Here is a 27,213-nt window from a genome sequence, read left to right as displayed (position 1 = left end):
CATTATTTTCCCTTGTTACGTAAAGACACGTAAATCTGATTGAACTAACTGAACCTGATCAGGACTATTGCTCTGTATGTTCACTCACTGTGAAATGAAGCACCGTATCAATTTGTATCTGGCCTTATCTCCTAAGTATTTTCTCGTTCCAGTTCTGGAGATTGAAGTAGCACATTTGCAAAAAAGTGAATATCTAATTCAGATCTTAACCTGAGTTATGCCATCAGATGGTCAAATACTGAGTGGTATCATCACCCCCAGCTAACCCATAAATATGAAATGCTTGGACCACATATGGGAGTAACTAGTTCTGCTATATTGAAGAAAATATCTTATACCAAGACATTTAACATGTAACAGTGGAAAGCCCGACAAAAACAAATCGGATTTTAATTTGCTAAGGTTAGTCTTCTGAAAATATGCAGAATAATGTTGATCCGTTTAGTTCAAAGTAAACTTCATCAACATTGAGAACGTATTTCGAATAGCTTTCATTGTTACAAATGGAAGGTCTTGCTATTAAAGGTATTTTCGTCGATATAGCAGAACGAGTAACTCCCATAAGTGGTCTGAGTGTCTTAAATATTTAGGAGGTGGATGGGGATGACAATACAGCTCAGTATTTGATCATATGATGGCATAACTCAGGTTATAGCTTAAGATCTGAATCAGACACACTTCTTTGCACATGCGCTACTTGAATCTCCAGAAGTGAGATGAGAAAATACTTAGGGGATAAGGCCAGACACAAATTGATAAGATGCTTCATTTCGCAGTGAGTGAGCATACAGTGGTTCAAATAATGAACCTCCCCACTTTTCCACATCATGTTTGGCTTTAACAAAGTAACTTTTACTCATTCTGCATTCTAACCTTCTTGTAGCCTTTCCTGGACTCAACTGCCTTTGCAGTTTCCTGTTCTTTTTTTAAAAATATGAATACAGATGTTCTTTATTTACAATTTCAGAACAAAAAAAGTGACACTATATTTTTCAGAATAGAAAATTAATACTCTATGATTCTTTACAATACAAACTGCATCTGCTTTCAAAGAACATAAGAAATAGGGGTAGAAGGTCATTTGGCTTCTTGAGCCTGCTCTGCCATTCAATACGATCATGCCTTTGGTCTCAACCCCACTTTCCCACCTGCTTCCCATATCCCTCAATTCTCTGAGACACCAAAAATCTCAGCCTTAAATCTATTCAAGGATGGAGCATCCACAACCCTCTAGGATAGCAAACTCCGAAGATTCACAATCTTCTGAGTGGAAACATTTATCCCCATCTCAGTCCTGAAGTATCGTCTCCTTAACCCAAGGCTCTCCCCCCATGTTCTAGATTCCTCGGCCAGGGGGCAATAACCTCTCAGTGTTTACCATGTCAGGCCCCTTCAGACTTGTGTATATTTCAATGCAATCACCTCTCATTCTTCTAAATTCCAGAGAGTATAACAACAATGATTTCTATTTATATACTCGCTTCACCGTAATATAAAGTTCCAAGGCACTTCACAGAAGCATTATAAAACAAAATATGACACAATATGACATAAGGAGGTCCATGAGGTAGGTTTTAAGGAGTGTAAAAAAGGAGGATAGAGAGATCAAAAGATGGAGGAGTTTAGGTAGGGAATTTTAGAGCTTAGGGCCTAGGCAGCTGTTTGCCTGGTCACAAATGGTGAAGTGATTAACACTGGGGATACTCAAGAGACCAGAATTAGAAGAGTGCAGATATCTCAGTGGGTTGTAGATTGCAAAGACCAGTGGCCACGCCATAGAAAGGAACCTGAAAACAAGGATGAGAATTTTAAAATCAAGTGTTGTTTAACTCGAGCCAGTATAGGTCAATGAGCACAGGTGTGATTGGTGAACAGCATTTAGTGTGAATTAGGACACAGTAGCAGAGTTTTGATGACCTCAAGTCTATGAAGGTTGGAATGGCGACTATGCCAGAGTGAGACGGAAACTGAATGAGTAGCAAATTAGGCTTACATGGGAATTTGGTGCACAGAGGAAAGAGGTGTGGCATACATAAGAATTATTCTAAGTTGGGAACAGGAGCAGCTGAGCAGAAACGGACCTCGGTGTGAGCCTCACCTTTGGAGCAGAATTTGAAAAAAAAATCGAACCGTGACATCACAGGAAAACAGTAAGTTCATTGGTTGGTAAGGAATTGTGGTTAGGGAGTGTCTTTAAATAGCTGTAAATTAGAAAAGCTTATTATTTTTAAAGAAGTAGTTACTTGGATATGGGTATGAAGCACTAGGAATAAAGGGAAGTCAGTGCCAGTAATGCAGGTAATATAAGCAAATAAAAGTAAAATAAAGTTAACCTAAGGGAAGTAAAGTTAAGACATGGCAGAGCAGCTCAGTCATGTGGAATGCATGTTCTGTAATATATGGGAAGTTGTGGACACTACTAGTGACCTAGATAAACACATGTGCGAGAAGTGCTGCTAGCTGCAGAAATATGAGCTCTGGGTTTTGGAGCTCGAGCAGCAGCTGGAGTCACTGTGGCGCATCTGCGGAGTTGACAGCTATGTGGCTAGCACATTCAGAGAGGTGGTTAAACAGCAGGTTAGGAGCATAGAGGCAGAAAGGGCATGGGTGAGCACCAGGCAGCCCAAAAGAACTGGGCAGGTAGTGCAGGAGTCCCCTGGGGTCCTGCTCACTGATTGATTTTTCATTTTGGATACTAGTGAGGGCATTGGTTCCTCAGAGGAGTGCAGTCAGAGCCAAGTTTGTGGCACCACAAGTGGCTCAGCTGTACAGGAGGGGAGGAAGAAGAAACGAAGAGCAATAGTGATAGGGGATTCGTTAGTTAGGGAACAGGCAGGCGTTTATATGGCCGTAGGTGTGACTCTAGGGTGGTATATTGCCTCCCTGGTGCCAGGGTCATGGGTGTCACTGAGCAGCTGCAGGATATTCTTCTGGGGGAGGGTGAACAGCCAGAGATTGCGGTCCACGCTGGTACCAATGACTTAGGCAGGAAGGTGGATGTGGTCCTGCAGACAGATTTTAGGGAGCTCGGTAGAAAATTAGCAAGCAGGAGCTCAAAAGTAGTAATCTCCAGATTACTCCCACTTCCACATGCAAGTGAGTATAGAAATAGGAGGACAAGGCAGATGAATGCGTGGCTGGAAAAATGATGCAGGAGGGAGGGCTTTAGATTCCTGGGACACGGGGACTGGGTTGGGTGAGATGGCATCTGTACAAGCCAGGGCTGAGTTCCTTGTGGGCCATTTTGCTTGAGCTATTTAGGGGGCTTTGAACCAACTTGGCAGGGGTGTGGGAACCAGGAGAGGATAGTAGAGAGTTAAACCAAGCTGCACAATATACTGGGAGAGACAGATAGCACTAGAATAGAGAATAGTAAGTTAATAGGCAGAGTCGGAGTAAGGGAGAAACTAATGAAGTCTAAATCAGGGTTATGCTGCAAGTATGTGAATGCATGGAGTATTGTAAATAAAATTGGGGAGTTACAGGTGCAGATTGTCGTGTGGAATTGTGATATTGTGGTAAAAATAGAGACCTGGCTCAAGGAAGGGCAGGACTGGGCATTAAACATTCCTGGGTGCAAGGTGTTCAGGAAAGATAGGGCAGAAAGAAAAGGAGGAGGGGTGGCTGTATTGGTTAAGGAAAGCATTGCAGTGTTGGAGAAAGAGGATGTCCCAGAGGGTTCAAGGGCAGAATCAATTTGGCTACAGCTAAGGTACAAAGAGGGTGCAATTACATAGCTTGGTAGGATGTAGAGGAACAAATCTGCAGGGAAATTACAGAGAGGCGCAAACATTATAGAGTAGTTATAATGGGAGACTTTAATTACCCAAATATAGACTGGATAGAGGTAGTGTAAAGGGCAGAGAGGAGCAAGAATTCCTAGTGTGCGTTCAGGAGAATTTTTCTGCAGCAGTATGTGTCCAGTCCAACAAGAAAGGAGGCACTGCTGGACTTGGTTCTCGGAAATGAGGTTTGCCAAATAGATCAAGTGTCAGTGGGAGAACATTTAGGAGACAGTGATCATCCTATCATAAGGTTTAGGATGATGGTGGTCTTCTTATCGTGTCCATGGACAGTCTATACATGGCTCAGCCAGAACTGGACACATTTTTGCGCCTTGTTGTTGAATTAGGCAAGATCTGCAACAGTGCAGGGTTCCTCTAGCGATAGACATTGCAGGAGATGTTGCATAGTCTGTGGCTCAGTTCCACATTCACAAGTTGTCGGGCTGGTTGTATATTCCCATTTGCTTAGTCACACCTTTGAACGATCTACACCAGTCCTAAGTCTGTTAAGGCACTTCCAGGTTGCCCAGTTGCAATTAGCTCCTGGGGGAAGGCCTTCATCCAGTAGAATTTCCATTGCTGGGGGTTGTTCGAGACTGGCGAGCCGGTCTTTCCACAAGGCGATGCGGGCTTCAGATGGGGTTGATTGTAATGGAACAACATTGTTCATGAAGCTCCTCCTTGACTTTAGGCGGCTGGGTGTAGGTGTATGACCATGTAGAGGGTGCCTCTTATCTGATGTTTGGCGGAGTCGCTCTTTCTTGCTGGCTACCGTTCTTCTTATATCAGGGGGAGCATTACCCACCAAGATATATAGGCTGTTGGTGTTTGTCGGTTTTAAACAACCTGTGATAAGTCGGCAGCTTGCATTCAGAACGGCATCCATCTTCTTAGCATAAGTAGATCTTTCCCATGCAGGGCAGGTGTATTCGGCAGTGGATGATGATAGAAAAGGACAATGGGTAATCCAGAGTAAGGATAATTAAATTGGGGACTACTGACTTTGATGGGGCAAGAACGGAGCTGGGCCGGATAAACTGGAACCCAAGGTATGTGGGAAAATCTGTAGCTGAACAATGGGTTATCCTCAAAGAAGAAATGGTTCAGGTGTTTTCCTGAAAAGGGAAAGGTAGGGCAAACAAATCCAGAGCTCCTTGGATGAAAAAGAGATAAAAATTAAGATAAAGAAGAAAAAGTATGCTCATGACGTGTCAGGTAGAGAATACAATTGAGAACCAAGCTGAATACAGAAGGTTCAGAAGAGGGGTGAGGAAGCAAATAAGAGAAGTGAAGAGGGATTATGAGAGAAGACTGGCAGCCAACATAAAGAGGAATCCCAAAGTCTTCTTTAGGTACATAAATAGTTAAAAAGGTGGTAAAAGGAGGAGTAGGGCTGATTCAGGATCATAAAAGGGATTTACACATGGAAGCAGGGTGCATGGCTGAGGTGTTAAATGAATACTTTGCATCTGTCTTTAATCAAGGAAGCAGGTGCTACCCAGGCCATGGTGACAGAGGAGGAAACTCTGTCACTAGAAGGGTTCAACATTGATAAGGTGGTATTGGATAACTGTTGGTACTTAAAAGTTGACAAGGCACCGGGACCGGATGAGATGCATCCAAGGATAGTGAAGGAAGTGAGAGTGGAAATTGCAGGGGCATTGGCCATAAACTTTCAGTCTCCCCTCAACTCAGGGGAGGTGCCAGAGGACTGGAGAATTGCAAACATTATGCCCTTGTTCAAAAAAGGTTGTAGGATAAGCCCAGCAATTACAGACCAGTCAGTTTAACTTCGGTGGTGGGAGGATTCTAGAAACAATTATTCGGGATAGGATTAATAGTCACATGGAAAAATGAGTGTTGACTAGGAAGAGCCAGCATGGGTTTCTAAAGGGGAAATCGTGTTTAACTAACTTGCTGGAGTTTTTTTTGAAGAAGTAGCAGAGAGGATTGATGAGGGTAATGCAGTTGATGTGATGCATGGACTTCCAAAAGGCCGCACAACAGACTTATGAGGAAAATTATAGCTCATGGAATAAAAGGGAAGGTAGCAACGTGAATACAAAATTTGTTGAGTGATAGGAAACAGTGAGTAATGGTTAATGGATATTTTTCGGCCTGGAAGGAAGTTTGTAGCGGAGTTCCCCGGGGGTTGATATTGGGATCCTTGTTTTTCCTGATATACATTAATGATCTAGATCTTGGTGTGCAGGGAATAATTTCAATGTTTGTGGATGATACAAAACTTGGAAGCATTATAAACTGTGAGGAGGACAGTGCAGAACTTTAAAAGGACATAGACAAGTTGGTGGAGTGGACAGAAAGGTGGCAGGTGAAGTTCAATGCAGGAAAGTGTGAGGTGATTCATTTTGGTAGGAAGAACATGGAGAGACAACATAAAATAAAGGGTACAACTTTAAAGGGTGTGCAAGAGCAGAAAGACCTGCATGTATTTCTGCACAAGTCATTAAAGGTTGCAGGACAAGTAGAGAGAGCAGTTAATAAAGCATATAGTATCCTAGGCTTTATTAATAGGGCCATACAGTACAAGAGCAAGGAGGTTATGCTAAGCTTGTATAGGACACTAGTTAGACCTCAGTTGGAGTATTATGTACAGTTCTGGGCGTCACACTTTCGGAAAGATGTGAAGACATTGGAGAGAGTGCAGAAGAGGTTTACAAAAATGGTTCCAGTGTTGAGAAACTTCAGTTATGAAGATTGATTGGAGAAGTTGGGACTGTTCTTCTTGGAGAGGAGGAGGCTAAGGGGAGATTTGATAGAGGCATTCAAGATCATGAGAGGGCTGGACAGACTAGATAGGGAGAAACTGTTTCCACTTGTAAAAGGATCAAGAATGAGAGGGCACAGATTTAAAGTGATTTGCAAAAGGAGCAAATGCGATGTGAGAAAAAAACCTTCTCACACAGTGAGTTGTTTGGGTCTGGAATGCACTGCCTGAAAGTGTGGTGAAGGAAGGTTCAATCGATGGCATTAGATGATTATATAAATAGAAACAATGTGCAGAGTTACAATGAAAAGGCAGGAGAGCGGCACTGAGTCATAATGTTCATTTGGACAGCCAGTGCAGACACGATGGGCCAAATGGCCTTCTTTTGCACCATAACAATTCTGTGATTCTGAAGGGGAGGCATGTATTCGAAAAATCAGGTCTCGAGGTAACAAAGCCAAGGAACAGGGTTTCAGCAGCTGAGCTGAGGCAGGGGCAGAGTTGGGCAATGTTAAAGAGGTGAAAATAAGCAGTCTTCATGATGGCACAGATGGAAGAGGGATGAAATTGGTGGCAAAGGTGTAGATTTTGTGGTGGGCTTCAGATTTCCAAATATTTAAATGGAGGACATTTTTGCTCGTCCAGTACTGGATGTTGGATAAGCAGTCTGACAATTTAGAGACAATGGAGGGTTGAGAGAAGTGGTGGTGTGGTGGAACTGGGTATCATCAAGATCCAGGTGAAAACTGATGATGTGTTTTCTAGTTATATCACTGAGGGGCATCTTATAAATGAGAAATTGGAAGGATTCAAGGATTGATCTTTGGAGGACACCAGAGGTAACTCGATAGGAATGGGAAGAGAAGCCATTGAGGCCATTTTCTGGTTACAATTACATCGTTAAGCAAGGACCAACATGAGTGCAATAAAGGCTCAAATTGGTCAGCCTTTCATCATAGGACAACACTCTCATCCCAGGAATCCATCTAATGAACCTTTGCTGTTCAGCCTCCAAGCCAAATTTACCCTTCCTTAGATAAGGGGGAGAATTTTCTCCCCGTCGTGCGGGCTGGGCAGGAGCGGGTGGGCATGCAGCTGATCGCTGCCCACAATTGGCTGCACGTTGCCATTTTACATGGGCGGGCCAATTAAAGCTCAGCGCTCCCTGTGGGGGCATGGTAGGAGGGAAAGTAAAACTCCCTGAGGCATGGAGCTGCTTCAGGGAGATCATTTTCATTATGAGAGCTTGAAAAAAAGAAAACATTTTTCAGACATGGCCCCTCATGTGACAGTGTAACATGAGCTGGGGCATGTCAATGAATTTTAATGAAAAACTTTATTTGATTTATAAATCCTTCACGAAGCCTCATCCTGCCCGTGGATGAGGTTTCATGAGAAATACAAAGGCCGCCTAGACTCTTCGCCAACCTGCCAACCTTAATGTTAGAAAGGCAGCCTAGACAAAGTTTAATTAGTTGTTAAATGGCCTTAAACGGCTTTGACAGTTTGGCGGGCTCGCAGCTGACTCTGGTGTGTGCCCGCCAAACTGATGATCGGAATGACGCGTGGTGACGTTGGGATGCATGCCTGACATCACTACGTGTCATTTTACACGCGGCGAGTGGGGCCTGCCCCCGCATACCTACCAGAAGATTCAGGCCATGGAGACTAAAACTGCATACAGTACTCCAGGTGAGATCTCACCAAAGCCCAACCTCCTTATTCTTGTATTCCTATCCCATTGCAATAAAGCCCAACATGCAATTTGCCTTCTGAATTGCTTGATGTTTCTGCATTCTAACTTCTTGTGTGCTTTGCACGAGCACAGCCCAAGTCTCCCTCGACAGCAAGATTTACAAGTTTCATGCCTTTTGAAAAATATACTTCTGTATCCTTACAACCAAAGTGAATAATCACACACTTCCCCACATTATACTTCATCTGCCACCTTGTTGCCACTCAACCTGTTGAACCTCTATGTCCTTCTCAGTTTCCATTACCACCTAGTTTTATACTACCAGCAAACCTGGGTACATTACTCCCAGTTTCTTGGTCTAAGTCATGAATATAGATTGTAAATAGTTGAGGCCCCAACACCGATTCTTGCTTCACTCACTTGTCACAGCCTGCCAACTTGAAAATGCCGTTTATCCTGATTCTTGCTTCCTGTCTGTTAACCGATCCTCAATCTGTGCTAATAAATGACCCTCAACCCCATGGGCCCTTATCTGTGTATTAATCTTTTGTGTGGCGCCTTATCAAATCCCTTTTGGAACGCCAGGCCTACATCTCCTTTATCTATCCAAATAGTTACATCCTCAATAAATCTTAATAATTTTGTCAAAAATGATTTCCATTTCATAAAACCATGTTGACTCTGTCTGATCACAATATAATTTCTAAGTGCATTGTTGAGTCTTCCTTAATTACAGATTACATCATTTTCCCGATGACAAATGTCAGGTTAACTGGCTTGTATTTCCCAGTTTTCTCTCTCTCGCTTCTTTCTTGAAAGTGGTGTTATATTTGCTAACTTCCAACCAGTTGGGAACTTTGGAACTTGAACCATGGAATTTTAGAAACATCCACTCTCACTGCATCTACCTCTTTTAGAATCCTAGGATGGAAGCCATCAGTTCCTGGGGATTTGTTGGTTTTTAGTCTCTTAAATTTCTCTTAATCCCTTTCCTCTGCTGATATTAATTGCTTTAATTTCCTGATTTTCAACAACCCCTTGGTTACCCTCTATTTCTGGTATGTAATTTGTGTCTTCTACTGTGAAGACGACAAAAATATTTGTTCCATGCTTCTGCCATTTTCTCATTCCCCGTGATAAGTTCTCCTAGCCCTACTCCAAGGGACCAATGTTTACTTTAGCTACTCTCCTTTTTTATATTTTAAAAAAACTCTTAGAATCTTATTATATTCCTGGCTAGTTTACTTACATGTTCTGTTTTTCCCTTTTCATCAACTTTTTGGTCGCCCTTTTCTGGTTTCTAAAACTCTCCCATCCTCAAGCTTACTACTATTCTTTGCAACATAATAAGCCTCTTGTTTTAATTTTATACTGTGCTTAACTTCCCTAGTAGGCCATGGATGGACCTTTCTTGCTTTTTTAATGGAATATAATTTTGTTGAAAATTTTGAATCATTTCTTGAAATGTGCCATACCTTTCAATATATTTACCCAATCAACTTTAGTCAATGCTGTCCTCATCTCTATGTAATTGGCTTTGTTTAAGTTTAAGATTCTTGTTTTGGATATGAATATGTTGTTCTCAACCTAATATGGAATTCACTTGTATTATGCTCACTCTTTACCCAGGGGATTTTTTTTACTATGAAATTACTAATTAACACTGCATCATTACAAAATACCAGATCTAAAATAGTTTTGTCCCTAGTTGGTTCTACAACATATTGTTCTAGGTGCTCCTAGTTGGTTCCACAACATATTGTTGTTATATTTAATTTGGCAGGTTAGAGGTATAGTTAAATGCATCTGTATTTAGGTAACTTTCAATGTTATTGGGATTCAGTGATTTATTTCCAAGTGCATGCATCTTCTGCGGGTGAGAATTAATATAACAGGGAACATAAGCTTATCAATGTACTCGTGCCATAATTCAGTGTTTGGAAACAGAATTTGTTGCATAGTTTGAGAAGATGGCAACTTCATTTTCTGGGTTTTAGCTTACTTCTGATCATCCAACATGATTTATGCACTTGTGTAATTGAACACAAGGTAGCAATATAACAGCTGTACAAACTACAAAGAGTTGGGATTCATGCACTTGAATCATCCATTAAGTCTCAAGAACGAGAACAAGAAGTGAACATAATGAAGTATTCAGTTTTCAGCGACAGGAGGAGGTCATTCAACACCTCAAGCCCATTCATTCATATCGTTTCTGATCTATACTTCAGCTATATTTAACTAGTCTGTGCTCAAGATCCTAATACCCTAAACAAATAAAAATCTGTTGATTTCAGTCTTGAAAATTTCAAATGACCTAGCATCCATGGCCTTTTGGGGTGGGGGATGGTGGGAGAGTGTTCCAGATGTCCGTTATGCTTAGCTTGAAAAAGTGCTATTAGATTTCACTCTTAAATGGTCTAGCTCTAATTTTAACATTATGCCCCCTTGTGTTGGATTCCCCCATTAGAGCAAACAGCTTCTCTGAATCTATTCCATTGAATCCTTTTATCAGTCTTCAAACCGGAGATCTGCTCTGTCGAAATCTCGTTATTTGATAACCATACGGAAACTATTTGAAATAATGAAATATGTACAGAATATGTAAAATAATCAGAGGGAGAGAAGAACATATTGATTATCATTCCTTATTAACTCCAGGAAAACAAAAAACAAAACATACCAACATGCATTTATATGGTTTATGTACGGATTATTGGATTACATAAAAGTCTTTAATAGTGCTTGGCACTATGCACTTTTAAATGTTAGCAACATATCGTCTCCACCAAGATGATGCTCATGGTCATCTAGATATAGTACTTCAGATTTAGTTTGGAGATTGTCAAACCCCCAGCATGTGGGCTAAATCTGGCTTGCTTTGCAGTTGTAAATGGGCTTACAAACAGCTCCTAATTGAAGAAAATTTGTTTTGAACACCTTGCCAGCAGAAACAGCTGACCTACAATTCACATTATTCATAAGTGATATTCACCAAAGATAGCAAGCCATTGTCTTAGTAGGCCACTTAACCACACATACAATATAATTCGAATTCAAAGTATATAAGTAAAATAATTCTTGCATAAGCCAAATTCTAGACTTAAAATTAAAAGTCAAGTTTAAGTAGTTCAAAAATATTCTCCCAACTCCAAGCTAATTTGCAAACTAATTTTTTGAATTTACTGTTCCATTTCAGGAATGTAGCGCAAGATCAAAATTCACTTAGTTTCTCAGATGGATAATGAGGTTGTAGGCCCTGCCATGCTCACAGACCACAGTTTAAGTAGCTTTGAAACAGAATGTAAACTTCAGTGATTATTCAATTTGCTAATGGTTGCCACATTGGCTACATAAATATTATAAAGGAAGATTAACAGCGTGAATTAAGATCAAAAGGGTGAATTAATGGCTAAATTCTCTGTAATACGTCTTAATGTAGATAAGTTGAAAAGCAATTTAAGTATCTATCAACAAAGGTGGGAAATAGAATTTTGGAAGGATTCGGGGTTATTCACCATCATTATATTGTAAATGTTATTTCCAGCAGAACGATACAAGTACTGGAAAACAACTCCGAAACATTTACATTGTGTATGTATTTGGGATCTCTAGGGTAAAAAAGATACCAATGCATTGAAAATTGAAGCAAGGCTATTTCATTGTGAAATTATTATAGCAAAGCCTGATGATATCCTCATCTTAAGTCCACAGATTCACATTTGTCACTGGTCAGATTTCAGGAGTGAGAACCTGGATGATTTTCATGTTCTTAGCAGCAGTGTTGATGCCAACAGTAGCACCTTAGATACTGACTCAGCTCAACTAGCTTAAGACACAGGCTGGAAATTGACCTCATACCCCAATTATTCAATACATTTACAGCCATTTTAAAGGGTAAGGGAAGAGTAAAAGAAGGGCGTTCTACATAATTGTTACATGGTCGAACAAATATCTTCCCCAATTGACATCAACTAAGCTGAAATATCTTTCATAGAAATGCTTAAAATACTCACCAGTTCCCCATCATCATCTTTTTTAGCATCTCGTCGTAAAGGTTCATTCATTTCTTCTTGACTAAGGAGACTAAAGTTCTGGATTGCTTCAGTCATTCCTCGAAGAGAGCAGTATATTTCTTCTGAATTCATGTTCTCTGTGTCATAGTTAAATGCACTGTTCACAGAACAAAAAGTGTGAACTGTCAAAGTTTTATTGCAGAGGTTTTGGTTGATTAAATACTGGTTTGGCCACAACTGGAAGACTGTATCCAATTCTGGACAATGCACTTTAGGAAGGTATCCTCTCTAAGGGTCTCTTGGAGAAGATGCAGAAGAGAGTTACTAGAATAGTTTCAGGAATAAGAAACCTTAGTTACATGGATAGATTGGAGGAGCTGGGCTGTTCTCCTTAAAAGAAGGTTGAGAGGAGATTTGATGGAGATAATCAAAATTATGTGGGATTTGGACAGAGGTAGAAACTGTTCCCATGGGCAAAAGGCCAGGGGACATAGGTTTAAGTTGATTGGCAAAAAACCTAAACGCAATATGAGGAAAAACTTTTATGCAGTATATGGTTATTGATCTGAGGCGAACTGCATGAAAGGATGGTGGAAGCAGATTCAATGGTGGTTTTCAAAACAGAATTGTATAAGTACATGAAGGGAAAAAAATTACAAGGCCATGGTGAAAGGGCGGGAGGGTAGGAAAAGAGATATTCAAACAGGAGGGTCCTAAAAGGGGAACCTAAGATATAGGAGCAGCAACAGACCACGCAGCCCTGTAAGCCTGCTCTGTCATTTAATACAATCATGGTTGATCTTTGGCCTTAACTCCACTTTCCTGCCCACTCCCCACATACCTCAATTCCCTGAGACCCCTAATATCTGTCTGTCTTAGTGTTAGACATATTCAATGATGGAACATCCGTAACCCTCTGTGGTAGAGAATTCCAAAGATTCACAACTCTGAGTGAATTACTGGAAAAGGAAAAATGTGCAGCGTTATGGGGAAAAGGCAGGAGCGTGGCATTAGATGAATTTCTCCTGTAGAGAACTGGCACAAACACAATGAGTCAAATGGCCCCCTTCTGTGCTGTAACGATTCTACAAAGCTCAGTCCTAAACGATTGGCCCCTTATTCTGAGGCTTTGCCCCCATGTTCAAGATTCCCCAGCTGGGGAAACAACCTTGCAGTGTCTACCTTGTCAAGCCCTTCAGAATCTTCTATGTTTCAATGAAATGACCTCTCATACTGCCAAAGTCCATAGAGTAAAGGCTCAATTTTCTCAGTCTCTCATAAGACAACCCTCTCATCTCAAGAACCAATCTAGTGAACCTTTGCTGTACAGCCATCAAGCCTCCTTGTATACGGAGATCAAAACTGTGCACAATTCTCCAGGTATGGTTTTCATCAAAGCCCTGTTCAATCCTTATTCTTGTACTGCTGTGCCTTTGCAATAAAGACCAACATGCAATTTGCCTTCCTAAATGCGTGCTGTATCTGCATGTGCCTTTCAGCCCATCATGTCTGCACCGGCCAAAAAGAAGCTAGCCGCTCATTTTAATCCCACTCTCCAGTACCTGGTCCGTAGCCTTGAAAGTTACAGCACTTCAGACGCAGATCCAGGTACCTTTTAAATGAGTTGAGCGTTTCAGCCTCAACCATCAACTTAGGCAGTGAATTCTAGACACCCACCACCCTCTGGATGAAAAAGTTTTTCCTCATGTCTCCTCTAATCCTTCTACCAATCACCTTAATTCTATGCCCCCTGGTAATTGACCCCTCAGGTGGGGGAAGCAGGTCTTTCCTGTCTACTCTATCTAGGCCCCTCAATTTTGTACACCTCAATTGGGTCACCCCTCAGCCTCCTCTGTTCTAAGGAAAACAACTCTAGCCTATCCAATCTCTCATCATATCTGCAATTTTCAAGCCCTGGCAACATTCTTGTGAATCTCTTCTGCATTCTCTCCACAGCAATTATGTCCTTCCAACTTTGTGTGCCTTGTACGAGTGCACCCAAGTTGCTCTAAACATCAACATTTACAAGTTTCATGCTTTTAAAACATATTCTGTTTTTCTAGTCTTATGACCAAAATGAATAATCTCTCACTTCCCCACATCATACTTCATCTCCCACCTTATTGCCCGCTCAGTTAACCTATCTACATTCCTCGGCAGTCTCTGTCCTCCTCACAACTTGCTTTCCCACCTAGCTTTGGATCATCAGAAAATCTGGCTACAATACACTCTGTCCCTTCATTCAATGCATTTATAGAGATTGTAAATAACAACAGGCCTTTTGTAAACAAAAATAGGCCCCAGCACTGACCCTTGCAACACTTTACTGGTCACAGCCTGCCAACTTGAAAACGGCTCATATATTCCTAACTCTCCAATTTTGGTCTGTTAAGCAATCCTCTATCCATGCTAATATATATCCCCCAACTCCATGGGCCCTTACCTTGTGTGTTAACCATTTGTGTGGCACCTTCCGTCATGTGTGCTGTGCCCAAAGGCAAGGCCTTGGCTCATTACCTGTTGATGCATCATACTGAGCCATTTTCTTGGCAGTTTTTGTCAGAGGTGGTTTGCCATTGCCTTGCACTCTCAGGGGCAGGGCAAAGAGGCAGGTCCCAATCTACCCCAGCCGAAATGAGAATTGAACCCATGCTAATGGTGTTAAACTGAACTGCGTGCTAGCCATCTCGTCAACTCAGCTAACGGGCTCTAATCTAGCACCTTACTGAATGCCTTTTGAAAATCCAAGTATACTACATCTATTGGTTCTGCTTTATCTACCCTACTAGTTAGGTCCTCAAAAAATGCTAACAAATTTGTCAAACAATTTCCCTCACGTAAAACCATGTTGACTTTATCTGATTATACTATGATTTTTGAAGTGCAGAGAGGGAGTGCAGAGAGGCAGAGAGGTTGAAAGGAATGATGTGTTGAATGGGAAAAGGACATTGTTAAAATTACTAATGCACGAAGTTCCTTCAACAGATGGGTAGCAGTAGAACAAAATATGGAGAACAAAATGTATAAACAACGTGATTTTGGTTTTCCTTAAATTTGATTTCAGATGTTAACGATCATTAGTAGACACTGACGTCAATGACTAGAGTGTAATTCCAACAGTGGCTAATAGCCCACCATACCTTCTGCAGGAAGCCATTTTTCATGGCATTCGCTAGAAGGTGTAGCCAGGATGATAAACCCATGAAGGAGAGAAGTGAAGGCAGCACAGTCAAGGATAATCCTATCTGCTAACATTATCCACGTACAATGTAGCAAGTAGATAAACAAGCTGAAGCTGGAACCCTGTCTGATGTTTTCTTCTTTTAATATAGATACACTGGCTATTCTTAGTTCTTCGAGCTGCTGCCTCGTTCAAATCAGCTCACTCAAAAAAAAGAGGGATCAGTTTTTGTAACCTTAAATATATGTAGCCTCCTGTTTCAAAAAAAATCAAATTCTCTGTTCTAAGTACCTGAGCCAAAGAAAAGCAAACATATCGTGGATAATATAAGCTGATTTATGCCAAAATATACTACTTTCTCAAGCATGGCTGTTCACAGATGTGTTGGAAGTGGTAGGACCGATGAACTCACAACCTTCTGGTTTAGAGGCAAGTCCCACTCCAGAAGCTTGAGCACAAAATCTAGGCTAATGCCCAGGTGCATAATTGGGAAATGTTGCACTGTCAAAGGTGCCATCTTTCATATGAAATGTTAGGCTAAGGCCTCATCTGCCCTCTCAGGTGGACATAAAAGATCACACATGACACTATTTCGAAGAAAAGCAGGGACGTTTTTCTCAGTGTCCTGGCCGATATTTATCCCTCAACCAGCATCACTGAAACAGATCATCTGGTCAATCTCACATCACTATTTGTGGAAGCTTATCGTATGCAAGTTGGCTGCTGTGTTTCCTGCATTATAAAATTGACTACACTTTAAAAGTACTTCATTGGCTGTAAAATACTTTGGGATATCCTGAGGTCATGAAAGGCATTATATAAATGCAAGTTCTTTTTCATTGTTTTCTAATCTAAAGAAAGTATTTCACTTACCTCCTCATAAGAAAAATACCTTTGTTCAACAAAAGAGTTGGTGGTTGAGCAATTTTAAAAAAAAAGAGTATGGTAGCTTAGTGGTTATGATATTGGACCAACAATCCAGAGGCCTGAACAAATAATCAGAGCAAAAATAAAAGCAAAGAACTGCGGATGCTGGAAATCCAAAACAAAAACAAAAACAAAAGTACCTGGAAAAACTCAGCAGGTCTGGCAGCATCGGTGGAGAAGAGCACAGTTGACGTCTCGAGTCCTCATGACCCTTCAACAGTTCTGTTGAAGGGTCATGAGGACTCAAAACGTCAACTGTGCTCTTCTCCACCGATGCTGCCAGACCTGCTGAGTTTTTCCAAATAATCAGAGCACGTGAGTTCAAATCCCATCACATCAGTTTGAGAATTTGAATTCAGTTAAAAACATGGAAATAAAAAGCTATATCAGTAAAAGTGACTATAAAGCTGTCAGACTGTTATGAAAAACTCAACTGGTTTATTAATATCCTTTAAAAAAGAAAACCTGCCACCCTCCCAAGGTCTACCTATATATGACCCTAGTTCCACATCAACATGGTTGACCTTCAACTACCCTCTGATGTGGTGTAGAAACCCACCCAGTTCTACCACAAATCATTACATCGTAACAATTACAACACTGCAAAGCACTTTGAGACGTCTGGTGATCATGAAAAGCACTATGTAAGTGCAAATCTTTCTTATTCTTCTTTGATTTTCTCCAAGGGCATCTAGTGATCAGTAATAAATGCTGGCCCTGCCAGTGACGCCCACATCCAGAGAATGGATAAAAAGACAGCTTGACAGTTGGATGACAGAGCTTTATACAAATGATCAATCACAGGTTTTTCCTGTTTGCAAATTTCAGCCTTTTTCTTTCCCTGTTTACAGAAAAGAAGCATTTTCTGAAAGTGAGGCACTTCAGTAGGACAGTAAATAATGGGGGTTCCAACTACCATAGTATTAACTGGGATAGAATTAATGTGAAAGGCACAGAGGGAGCAGAATTCTTAAAATGCATTCATGAGAACTTTCTAAGCCAGTACGTAGCAAGCTCAACAAGAGAGGGAGCGGTTCTGGGTGTGGTTTTAAGGAATGAAGCTGGGCGGGTGGAAGGGATTATCACGTGGCAAGTACTTAGTTGGAAGTGATTATAATTCAGTTAGATTTATGGAAAAGGACAAAGATAGATCAGAACCAAGGTTCTCTACTGGGGTTAAAGCTGAGATGTGGTTTGGTTAAAGTGGACTGGAAACAGCTAGTTAAAGGTAAATCAGTGCCAGGTCAGTGGGAAGCATTCAAGGAAGAAATAGTAAAAGATCAGAACAACTATGTTCCCTTAAGGAAAAGGGGCTAACATATACTGACCCCCTAGATGTCAAAGGGCTTAAAGGAGAGGGTAAAGAAAAAATGGAAAGCTTATGACAGATAGCGAGGGCTCAATACTTTAGGAAACCAAGAGAAGTATAAAAATGTTAGGGATGAAATGGGCTAAAAAGGAAATTAGGAAAGCAAAAGGGGGCATGAACAAATATTGGCAAGTAAAATCAAGGAAAACCCAAAGATGTTTTTAATAAATACATAAGGCCAGAGGATAACTGAAGGAAAAGTAGGGTCTACAGGTTGCAAACATTGATTTAAAAACTAACATTTATCACCTTTGAGACAGAAGAATGTGATGCATATTCCACATGGCCATAGATGTGCTAATGTTTATTTTTGTGGCATATACACTCACACCAGGGCTGCATGTGCAGTTGCAGATTCAAAAGTCTTATGTTATCTAGATTTTATAAGATGACCATGTTTTGGAGCTCTCTCTTTAATTCAAGGTAAAATGGAGGAATGAAGAGGGACGGTCATGTGATCTGCTTCAAATTCTACCTGACAACAAGCCTGGGTGACTTACCATGGGGACAGGGGGGCCCAGGTTGAAACTTACTGGGAGCAAGTTGCAAAATGTTCACACCTGAAAACAAAGGAAGGAGCAGCTGGGCTGACTGGACTGACTTTCGGTCTGAGTTACTGTGCACAGAAAGAGAGAGAGGTTTCTCAGAGACAAAACACTGCAGCTGGTGTGGTCAGCAGAGAGGAGGCAGCTATGACTCCTCAGCGAGCTACCAGGCAGAATGCGGGAGTGAGAATAGTGCCTGGTCAAAGGCATGCATCCTGTGGCAATCTAAAGACTCTCAAAGATTTGCCCTGGAGATGCCAGGAGGGGAAAAAAAAAAAATCACCAGAGCAGACCTTACTGCTGGCAGTCAGTTTGGTAATTCTCCAAAGATGAAGGGTCACCATAAGCAAGGACTCAGCAAAGCAGGGAGATGTAAAGCCATTGGAATCTGGGAATGGCTGTTGATTGTTACCTACAAAGATTGTAATCCTATGGAGAGTGTGTTGTAATCTACACGCATGCCATATGGGGTGGGGTTATTGGTCATGTTAAAGTACTAATACGGGTTATCTTTTCTGTACTTTAGAATATTAGTTGCCTGCTAAGTGATGTTTAGTTGTTGTTGCTTTTAGCCTCTTTGTTTCAGTAGAAGTTTTTAAACTTGAAATATTGTCATGTGATTATTTGAGTTTGTCACTGGGAATTCAATTATCTTTTTAAAAGTTATCGGTTTTCATGGGATTGTGGGACATAATCTGCTATAGAAATTGCTTTTTGATTGTGAATATCAGTTACAAGTGTTGGGAGAGATCCCAAATTCTAACAGTAAGCTTGGGGAAAAAAGACTTAAAATTCCAATTATTGTAATCTACTCTCTAACCAGATATACTCACTATATTGATCAAAGGCAATGCAATGCTTACAAGTCTGTTGTACTGTTTTCAGTAAAGCCAAAGGTGGCTTTGCTTTTCTGCACTGCTTTTTCACATGTTGCTTCACTGAGGTATTTAGGTTATTCCTAAATTGCACAAATTCTAGTGGACTACTAATGTGAGTTTTCAATGCATTTTTTATGTGATTATATTAACTCATGCTTCTAATTAAATCTACCTACATCAACATCTAAATACTTTATGAGAATTTATTTCTGAAGCTGCAAAAATTCTTTGAAATGATGCATAAATTCCAGTTTGCGAGTTTATTTATCAATAACTAACAGTGTCTTGCCTCTCACATTCACATTACCTTGGTGGTAGAGTATTCTGAGTTGTGTTGGTTGGCGAAGTGAGGGGACTGGTCCAACCTGCAGGTGAACGTGGTGTGCTTCGTGTTATAGAACTGTTGCCAGATCCCTGCTTTGTTAAAGGAAAAGTTAAATGCAATTAACATTTAGTAAAGCGATTTCCCAATTCTATCTAAAGCAAAAACCAATAAAATAAGTTAACATCTTGGAAAATGTATTTTTTTAAACAATTCTTTCATTCATGATCTTACAGTTTAGCAGTCTATGTGGCCAATAGATCATCATTTAGTAATGTCCAACATTATTATATCATATACCACGATACATGTATCTCACCTCCCCACAAAATGCCACTGTACTTTAGCCAAAAACACTATATTCAAGGTTATAACTAAAATTAACTGACAATAGCTCGTGTTTGTAATGAGGATGTGTGGTTCCTCCTGTAAAACTTTTCAGTAGAGAGGCCTTTCAACCCATCACGTTTCTTGTTTTTAACTGGGTAAACTAGTCTGATCTAATTCTCTTGCTCCTTCTCCAATATTCCTCTTCTTGCATCTTTCTAATTCCTATTTGAAAATACTTAAGGCTTCATAAACTCCTGTGTGAAGGCATTTTTTGCCAATCTCACTTTTTGTGATTTATCTTACATGTTGCCCCCAACTCATCAATCAGTGGAAACAGTCAAATCCTTACTAATACTGAAGATCTCTACCAGGTTACCCATCAACATTCTCAGCTTCAGTGAAACTATCAAGCCTTTCTTCTGTAACTGTAACCTCTCACCCAACAACAGTCTCAAGATGATGTAGCAGGGAGGATTTCAGTTTGGAGGGACCTGTACAAGTTGGATGCGTTGCGCATCAAGAGGTCCGGAGCAATGTTGTCGTGGGGAGTTCAAATAGTGCTGTTTGGGAGGGCTTCAACTAATTTGGCAGGGAGAGGGGTACCAGGATGAAACATTAGAGAGAAGATGCAAGGTGCACAAAAGACTGTGAGAAACATAGAGTATTAGAATAAGGAGCAGTTCAGAAACAGGAGGGATCAAACAGGGTAAACATAAAGCGCACTAAGATGGGTTTGGAGTGCACATGTGTAAATGCATGGAGTGTAGTGATTAAGGATGGCGAGCTGCAGGCACAAATAGCCACATGGGATTATGATGCAGCAGCAATAACAAAGGCCTGGTTCAAACAAGGGAAGGAATGGGCACCTAATATTCTCGGCTCTTATTTTATTCATTCATAGGTATGGGCATCACTAGCAAGGCCAACATTTGTTGTCTAATCCTAACTGCCCTTTAGAAGGTGGTGACGGTGGCTTTTGAATCGCTGCAGACCATGTGGTGAAGAAAATTCACAGTGCTGTTAGTGAGGGGGTTCACAGTGATGATGAAGGAACAGTGGTATATTTCCAAGTCAGCATTGTATGTAACTTGAAAGGGAACTTGGAAGTGATGGTGTTCCCATACATCTGCTACCCTGTCCTTCCAAGTGGAAGAGATTGCAAGTTTTGGAGGTGCTGCTGAAGAAATTTTGCTAAGTTGTAGTGGATCTTGTGGATGGTATACACTGCAGTCACGGTGCAATAATGGTGAAGCGAGTAAATGCTTAAGTTGGTGGATGGGCCACTGATCAATCAGGTTGCTTTGCGCTGGATGGTGTTGAGCTTCAGGTGTTGTTTGTGGTGCACTCATCCAGGCAAGTTGAGAGTATTTCATCACACTCTTGACTTGTGCCTTGTAGATGGTGGAAAGACTTTGAGGAGTCAGGTGGTGAGTCACTGCAGAATACCAAGCCTCTGGCCTGCTTTTGTAGCCATAGTATTTATGCCACTAGCCCAGTTAAACCTCTGGTCAAAAGTGACCTCATAATACTGACAATGGGAGATTCAATGGTGGTAATGCCAGTGATCATCAAGGGGAGGTAGTTAGACCCTCTCGTGTTGGAGATGGTCATATCCTGGCACTTGCGTGTCGTGAATGCCACTTGCTACTTAATCAGCCCAAGCCTAAATGTTGTTCAGGATGATTGGGCCTAGCACATTATCCTGAGGAAATCAAAGATGGCCTGGGGCTGAGACGATTGGCCTCCAGCAATCACAACCATCATCCTTTGTGCTAGGTATGACTATAGCCAGTGGAGAGTCTTCTCGATTCCCATTAACTTCAATTTTGCTAGGGCTCCTTGCACTGAGTGGCCCTGGTGGAATCCAAAACATGCACCTGTGGAAAGTTATTTGTAAGTGCTGCTTCATTGCACTGTCAAAGACTCCTTCCATCACTTTTCTGATGATTGAGACTAGACAGATGAGGCAATAATTAGCAGGATTGGGTTTGGCTTGCTTTACGCTTTGCAAATTGCTTTGTCAATTTTCCACTTTGTCGAGTAGATGCTAGTGTTATAGCCATATTAAAATAGTTTGGCTAGAGGCACTCTAGTTCTGGAGAACATCTTTTCAGTACGACAGCTAGGATGCTGTTGGGCCCATAGCCTTTTCCATGTCCAGTGCACTAAGCCATTTCTTTGGTATCACGTGGAGTGAACTGACTTGCCTGAAGACTGGGCTCTGTGATGGTTAGGACCTCAGGAGAAGGTTGAGATGCATCATCACTTGGTACATCTGACTGAAGATGGTTGCAAATGCTTCAATCTTGTCTTTTGCACCCAACACTCCCACAACACTCAAGAAGCTTGACACCATCCAAGACAAAGCAGCCAGCTTGATTGGCATCACATCCACAAACATTCACTTCCTCCACCACCGACACACAGTAGCAATAGTGTGTACCATCTACAAGATGCACTGCAGGAATTCACCAAGGCTCCTTAGACAGCCAAGACTACTACCATTTAGAAGGACAAAGGCAGCAGATAGATGGGAATACCACCACCTGGAAGTTCCCCTTCAAGTCACTCACCATCCTGATTTGGAAATATATCGCCGTTCCTTCACTGTCGCTGGGTCAAAATCCTGGAATTCCCTTCCTAACAGCACTGTGGGTGTACCTACACCACATGGACTGTAGTGGTTTAAGAAGGCAGCTCACCACCACCTTCTCAAGGGCAACTAGGGATGGGCAATAAATGCTGGCCCAGCCAGTGAAGCCCACATCCCATGAATGAATTAAAAAAAAAACGTGCTGAGCACCACCATCATTGAGGATAATGTTGTTCATGGACCCTCCTTCTTCCATTAGTTGGTTAACTGTCCACCACCATGCAGGACTGGATGTGACGGGGCATGCAGAGCACTGATCTGACCATTTGGTTGTGGAATCCATTTGGCTCGGAGTACAGCGTGCCATGCCTGCTGCGTAGCATACTTGTAAGTCCAGTCTTGTAGATTCACCAATTTGGCATTTCATTTTAGGCACATCTGGTGCTGTTCCTGGTATGTTCTCATACCTCATTAAGCCAGGGTTGGTTCCCTCGCTTGATGGTAATGGTGGAATGAGGGATATTCTGGGTCATGAGGTGACAGATTACAGGGGAATACAATTATATTACTGCTGAGGGCTCGTAGTGTCTCATGGATGCACAGCTTTGAAGATCTGTTCTGAATCAATCCTATTTAGCATGGTGGTAGGGGCACACAACACAGTGGCGCATTTTCTTTGTGAAAAAGGGATTTTGTCTCTACCAGGACTATGAGTTGGTCACTTCTACCAATCCAGTATTGGATAGATGCATCTGTGACAACTTGAACAATTTACCTGTGGCCTTTGTCTCATGTTGGCTCCCTCAAAACCTGTTACAAGCTATGTCCATCAGGACTTGGCCAGCTTGGCTAGTACCTACTGTGCCATTGCTGCCCTCAGTGCTCCTTCCAAACGGTGATTCACTAGCTGAGGGAAGGCAGTAGCTGGTAATTAGCAGGAGGTTTCCTTGCATATGCTTGATGTGATGCCATGAGACTTTATGACGTCCGGAATCAATGTTGACTCCCAGGGCTGCTCCCTCCCAACTGTATACCCCAGTGCTGCCACCTCTGGTGAGTCTGTTCTGCTGGTGGAACAGGACATCCCTGAGATGGTGACGGAGGAGTTTGGGAAGTTGGATGAAAGGTCTGATTCTGTGAGTATGACTACGGCAGGCTGTTAGTATACTAGTTTGTGAGGCAGCTCTTCCAATTTTGGCACAAGTCCTCAGATGTTAGCAAAGAGGGCTTTGAAAGATCAACTGGCCTAGATGTGTCTTTGTTGTGTCCAGTGCCTAGTTCGTTGCTGTGTGGTCTGTCTGGTTTAATTCTTATTCTGCTTTGTCTTGGCAATTTGGTACTTGGGCTTGCTAGGCCATTACAGAGGACAGGTAAGAGTCGAGCACATTGCTGTGGGTCCAGAGTTACATATTGGCCAGGCAAGGTGAGGATGGCAGATTTTCTTCTCTAAAGGATGTGAGTGAATGAGATGGGTTTTTCTGACAATCTGGTAGTTACATGGTCACCATTATTGATACATTCTACAATGTTTACTGGAAATGGGGTGACAAAGAGGAGGGGGTGGCATCATTGATCAAAGGTAATGTTACAACACTAGAGTTGGTTCATTTAGCTGAGGGCTCAAAGATAGAATCTATTTGATCACAATTGAGGAACAATAGAGGTGTTATTATGCTGCTTGGTTTACTTTATAGACTACCAAATGTTGGGAAGGAGACAAAGGATCAAATTTGCAAGAAAATTTCAGAAAGGTTCAAAAACTTTAGCATAGCAATAATGAGGACATCGATTATCCTAAATTAGACAAAATATGCGAATGTTAAGAGCAAACAATTTTTGCTCATCAGGGAAGGAAGCTGTGCTGGATCTAGTTCGGAGGAATGAAGTGGGGTAAGTGAAGCATATTTCAGTGTAAGTGCACTTGGGGAACAGTGATCAAAATATTAGGTTTATTGCGGTTATGGAAAAAGTCAAGCAAAAATTAAAAGTGAAAATACTCAACTGGAGGAGAGATAATTTCAGTGAGTTGAAAAGGGTTTCACTCTGACAGACCAGAATCAAAGATTGACAGGCAAAATGGCAATTGAACAATGGGAGGCCTTCAAAGAAAAGATAGTTTTGGTACAAACAAGACAGATTCCAAAGAAGGTGAAAGGAAGGAGCCAAAATGAGAGCACCCTGATGACTGAAGATAGAGACTAAACTGAAATAGAAAAGCAGGTTTATGATAAATGCCAGATAGATAATTCAGGAGTGAACCAAGTTGAATACAAATAGTATAGAGGAGAACTGAAAAGGGAAATAATAGGGAAACAAGAATGTATAAGAATAAATTAGAACAGGGGACAACTTCAAAATTTGCAGATGATAGTAAACTTGGAAGTATTGTGATCTGCAAGGAGGATAGTGATAAACTTCAAGAGGACATTGACAAACTGGTGGAACAGGTAGACAAGTGGCAGATGAAATTTAATGCAGAAATGTTAAGTGATTGGTAGGAAGAATGAGGATAGGCAACATGAAATAAAGGGTCCAATTCTAAAGGGGATGCAGGAGCATAGGAGCACTAATCATTGAAGGTGACAGGGCAGGTAGAGAGAGCAGTTAATAAAACATAAAGGTTCCTGGGCTTTATAAAGTAGGGGTATGGAGCACAAAAGCAAGGAAGTTATGATAAACCTGTATAGAAGTGGGGTTCGGCCACAGCTGGAGTATTGTGTCCAGTGTGGCCGAGCTGCCAGTTCCACTCAGCTCCTGACCTCATTACATCCTTATTCCAAACATGAATAAAAGAGCTGAACTCAAGAGGTGAGGTGAGAGTGGCTTCCCTTGACATCAAGGCAGCATTTGGAGCGTGGGATCAAGGAACACTAGCAAAACTGGAGTCAATGGGAATCAGGAGGAAAACGGTCCACTGGTTGAAGTCATGCCCAGCACAAAGGAAGATGGTTATGGTTGTTGGAGGTCAATCATCTCAGTCTCAGGACATCACTGCACGAGTTCCTCAAAATAGTGTCCTAGGCCCAACCACCTCCAGCTGCTACATTATTGACCTTCCTTCCATCATAAGGTCAGAAGTGGGGATGTTCGCTGAAGATTGCACAATGTTTAGCACCATTTGCGACTCCTCAGATGCTGAAGCAGTCCATGCCCATACGCAGCAAGACCAGGACAACATTCAGGCCTGGGCTGAGAAGTGGCAAGTAACATTGCACCACACAAGTGCCAGGCGATGACTATCTCCAACAAGAGAGAACTCACCCAACACCCTTGACATTAAAAGGCTTTACCATCACTGAATCCGCAACTGTCAACATCCTAGAGGTTACCATTGACCAGAAACTGAACCCATACGAAAAGAGTGGCTACAAGAGCAGGTCAGAGGCTGGGAATTTTGCGTAGAGTAACTTATCTCCTGACTCCCAAAAGCCTGTCCACCATCTTCAAGGCACAACTCAGGAGTGTGATGGATGCCTGGATGAATGCAGCTCCAGCAACACTCAAGAAGCTCGACACCATGCAGGACAACGCCCACTTGACTCCTTCGACAGCACCTTCCAAACCCGCAATCTCTACCACCTAGAAGGGCAAGGATAGCATGTGCATGGAAACACCACCACCTGCAAGTTCCCCTCCAAGCTACACACCATCCTGACTTGGAACTATACCACCATTCCTTCATTGTTGCTGCGTCAAAATCCTAGAACTCCCTCCCTAATAGCACTGTGGGTGTACCTACACCACATGGACTGCAGCGCTTCAAGAAGGCAGCTCACCACTACCTCTCAAGGACAATTAGGAATGGGCTATAAAAATGCTGGCCTAGCCAGCGACGCCCACGTCCCGTGAATGAATTAAGAAAAAAAGTTCTGGGCACCACAAGGATGTGAATATATTAGAGAGGGTGCAGAAAAGATTTGCAAGAATGGTTCCAGGGATGAGGAATTTTAATTATGTGGATATTTTGGAGATCTGGGGTTGTTCTCCTTGGAAAAGAGAAGATCAAAGGGATAGATATGTTCAAACTCATGAGGGGTCTGAACAGAGTAGATAGGAAGAAACTGTTCCAGTTTGTAGAAGGATTGAGAACCAGGGGAGACTGTTTTAAGGTGATTGGCAAAAGAAGCAAAGGCAATGAGGAAAAACATTTTTTTTACACAGCAAGTGGTCACAATTTGGAATGCACTACCTGAAAGTGTGGTGGTGGCAGGTTCAGGCAGCTTTCAGAAGAGAATTGGACAGTTATCTGAAGAGAAAAAAAATTACATGTCTACATGGGACATAAGAAATAGGAGCAGGAGTAGCCCATTTGACACCTTGAGCCTGCTTCACCATTCAATAAGATTGTGGCCTCAACTGCACTTCCTTGCTTGGAAAATGCAGGGAGTGGGACAAGGAAAGTTGCTGTTGCAGAGAGCCAGCACAGATACTCCTTCTGTGCTGTAACCATTCTGCAATTCCATAAATCCAGAAATCTTATATAAACAGTAAAAGGAAGTCGAAGGAAGGGTATGGCTGATTAGGGACCAAGAAAATAAGCTCTTCTTGTGGAGATCAATGACATAGCTGAGCAACTAAACAATCACTTTGCATTTGTGATCACTAAAACGATGTTGCCAACATCACAGTAAGAGAAGTAATAGAGATAAATAGGGAAATTGGATTTGGTAAAAATAGATGAAGTGGAGGTACCCCAAAGGTTGGCAGTGCTCAAAGTAGAAAAGTCACCTGGTCCAGATGGGATGCATCCTAGGTTGCTAAGGGAATGAAGAGTGGAAATTAGGAAAACTCTGGCCACAATCTTTCAGTCCTCCTTAGATATGGAAATGGTACCACCCATATT

At 41.7% G+C, this 27,213-nt stretch overlaps 1 protein-coding gene across 14 annotated transcripts in view; it reads right to left on the bottom strand.

Annotated features, from left to right (window-relative positions):
- The window catches only part of clasp2 (cytoplasmic linker associated protein 2), a 570,512-nt gene that overhangs the window by 73,107 nt on the left and 470,192 nt on the right, over positions 1 to 27,213 (bottom strand). For 9 of the 14 annotated variants that reach the window (XM_078540106.1, XM_078540107.1, XM_078540109.1 and 6 more), the window contains 2 exons: positions 19,433 to 19,542; positions 12,226 to 12,382 (listed from right to left, as the gene is read on the bottom strand). In XM_078540106.1, the coding sequence (XP_078396232.1) occupies positions 12,226 to 12,382; positions 19,433 to 19,542 (267 nt within the window). The remainder of the gene's footprint in view (positions 1 to 12,225; positions 12,383 to 19,432; positions 19,543 to 27,213) is intronic. The other 5 variants (XM_078540120.1, XM_078540108.1, XM_078540111.1 and 2 more) reach the window with 1 other exon arrangement.

This window comes from Cetorhinus maximus, chromosome 4, assembly GCF_964194155.1.
Source record: "Cetorhinus maximus chromosome 4, sCetMax3.hap1.1, whole genome shotgun sequence".
Taxonomy (NCBI): Eukaryota; Metazoa; Chordata; class Chondrichthyes; order Lamniformes; family Cetorhinidae; genus Cetorhinus; species Cetorhinus maximus.
Note: the sequence above shows the minus strand (reverse complement) of the source record. Positions and strands in the feature narration are given on the sequence as shown.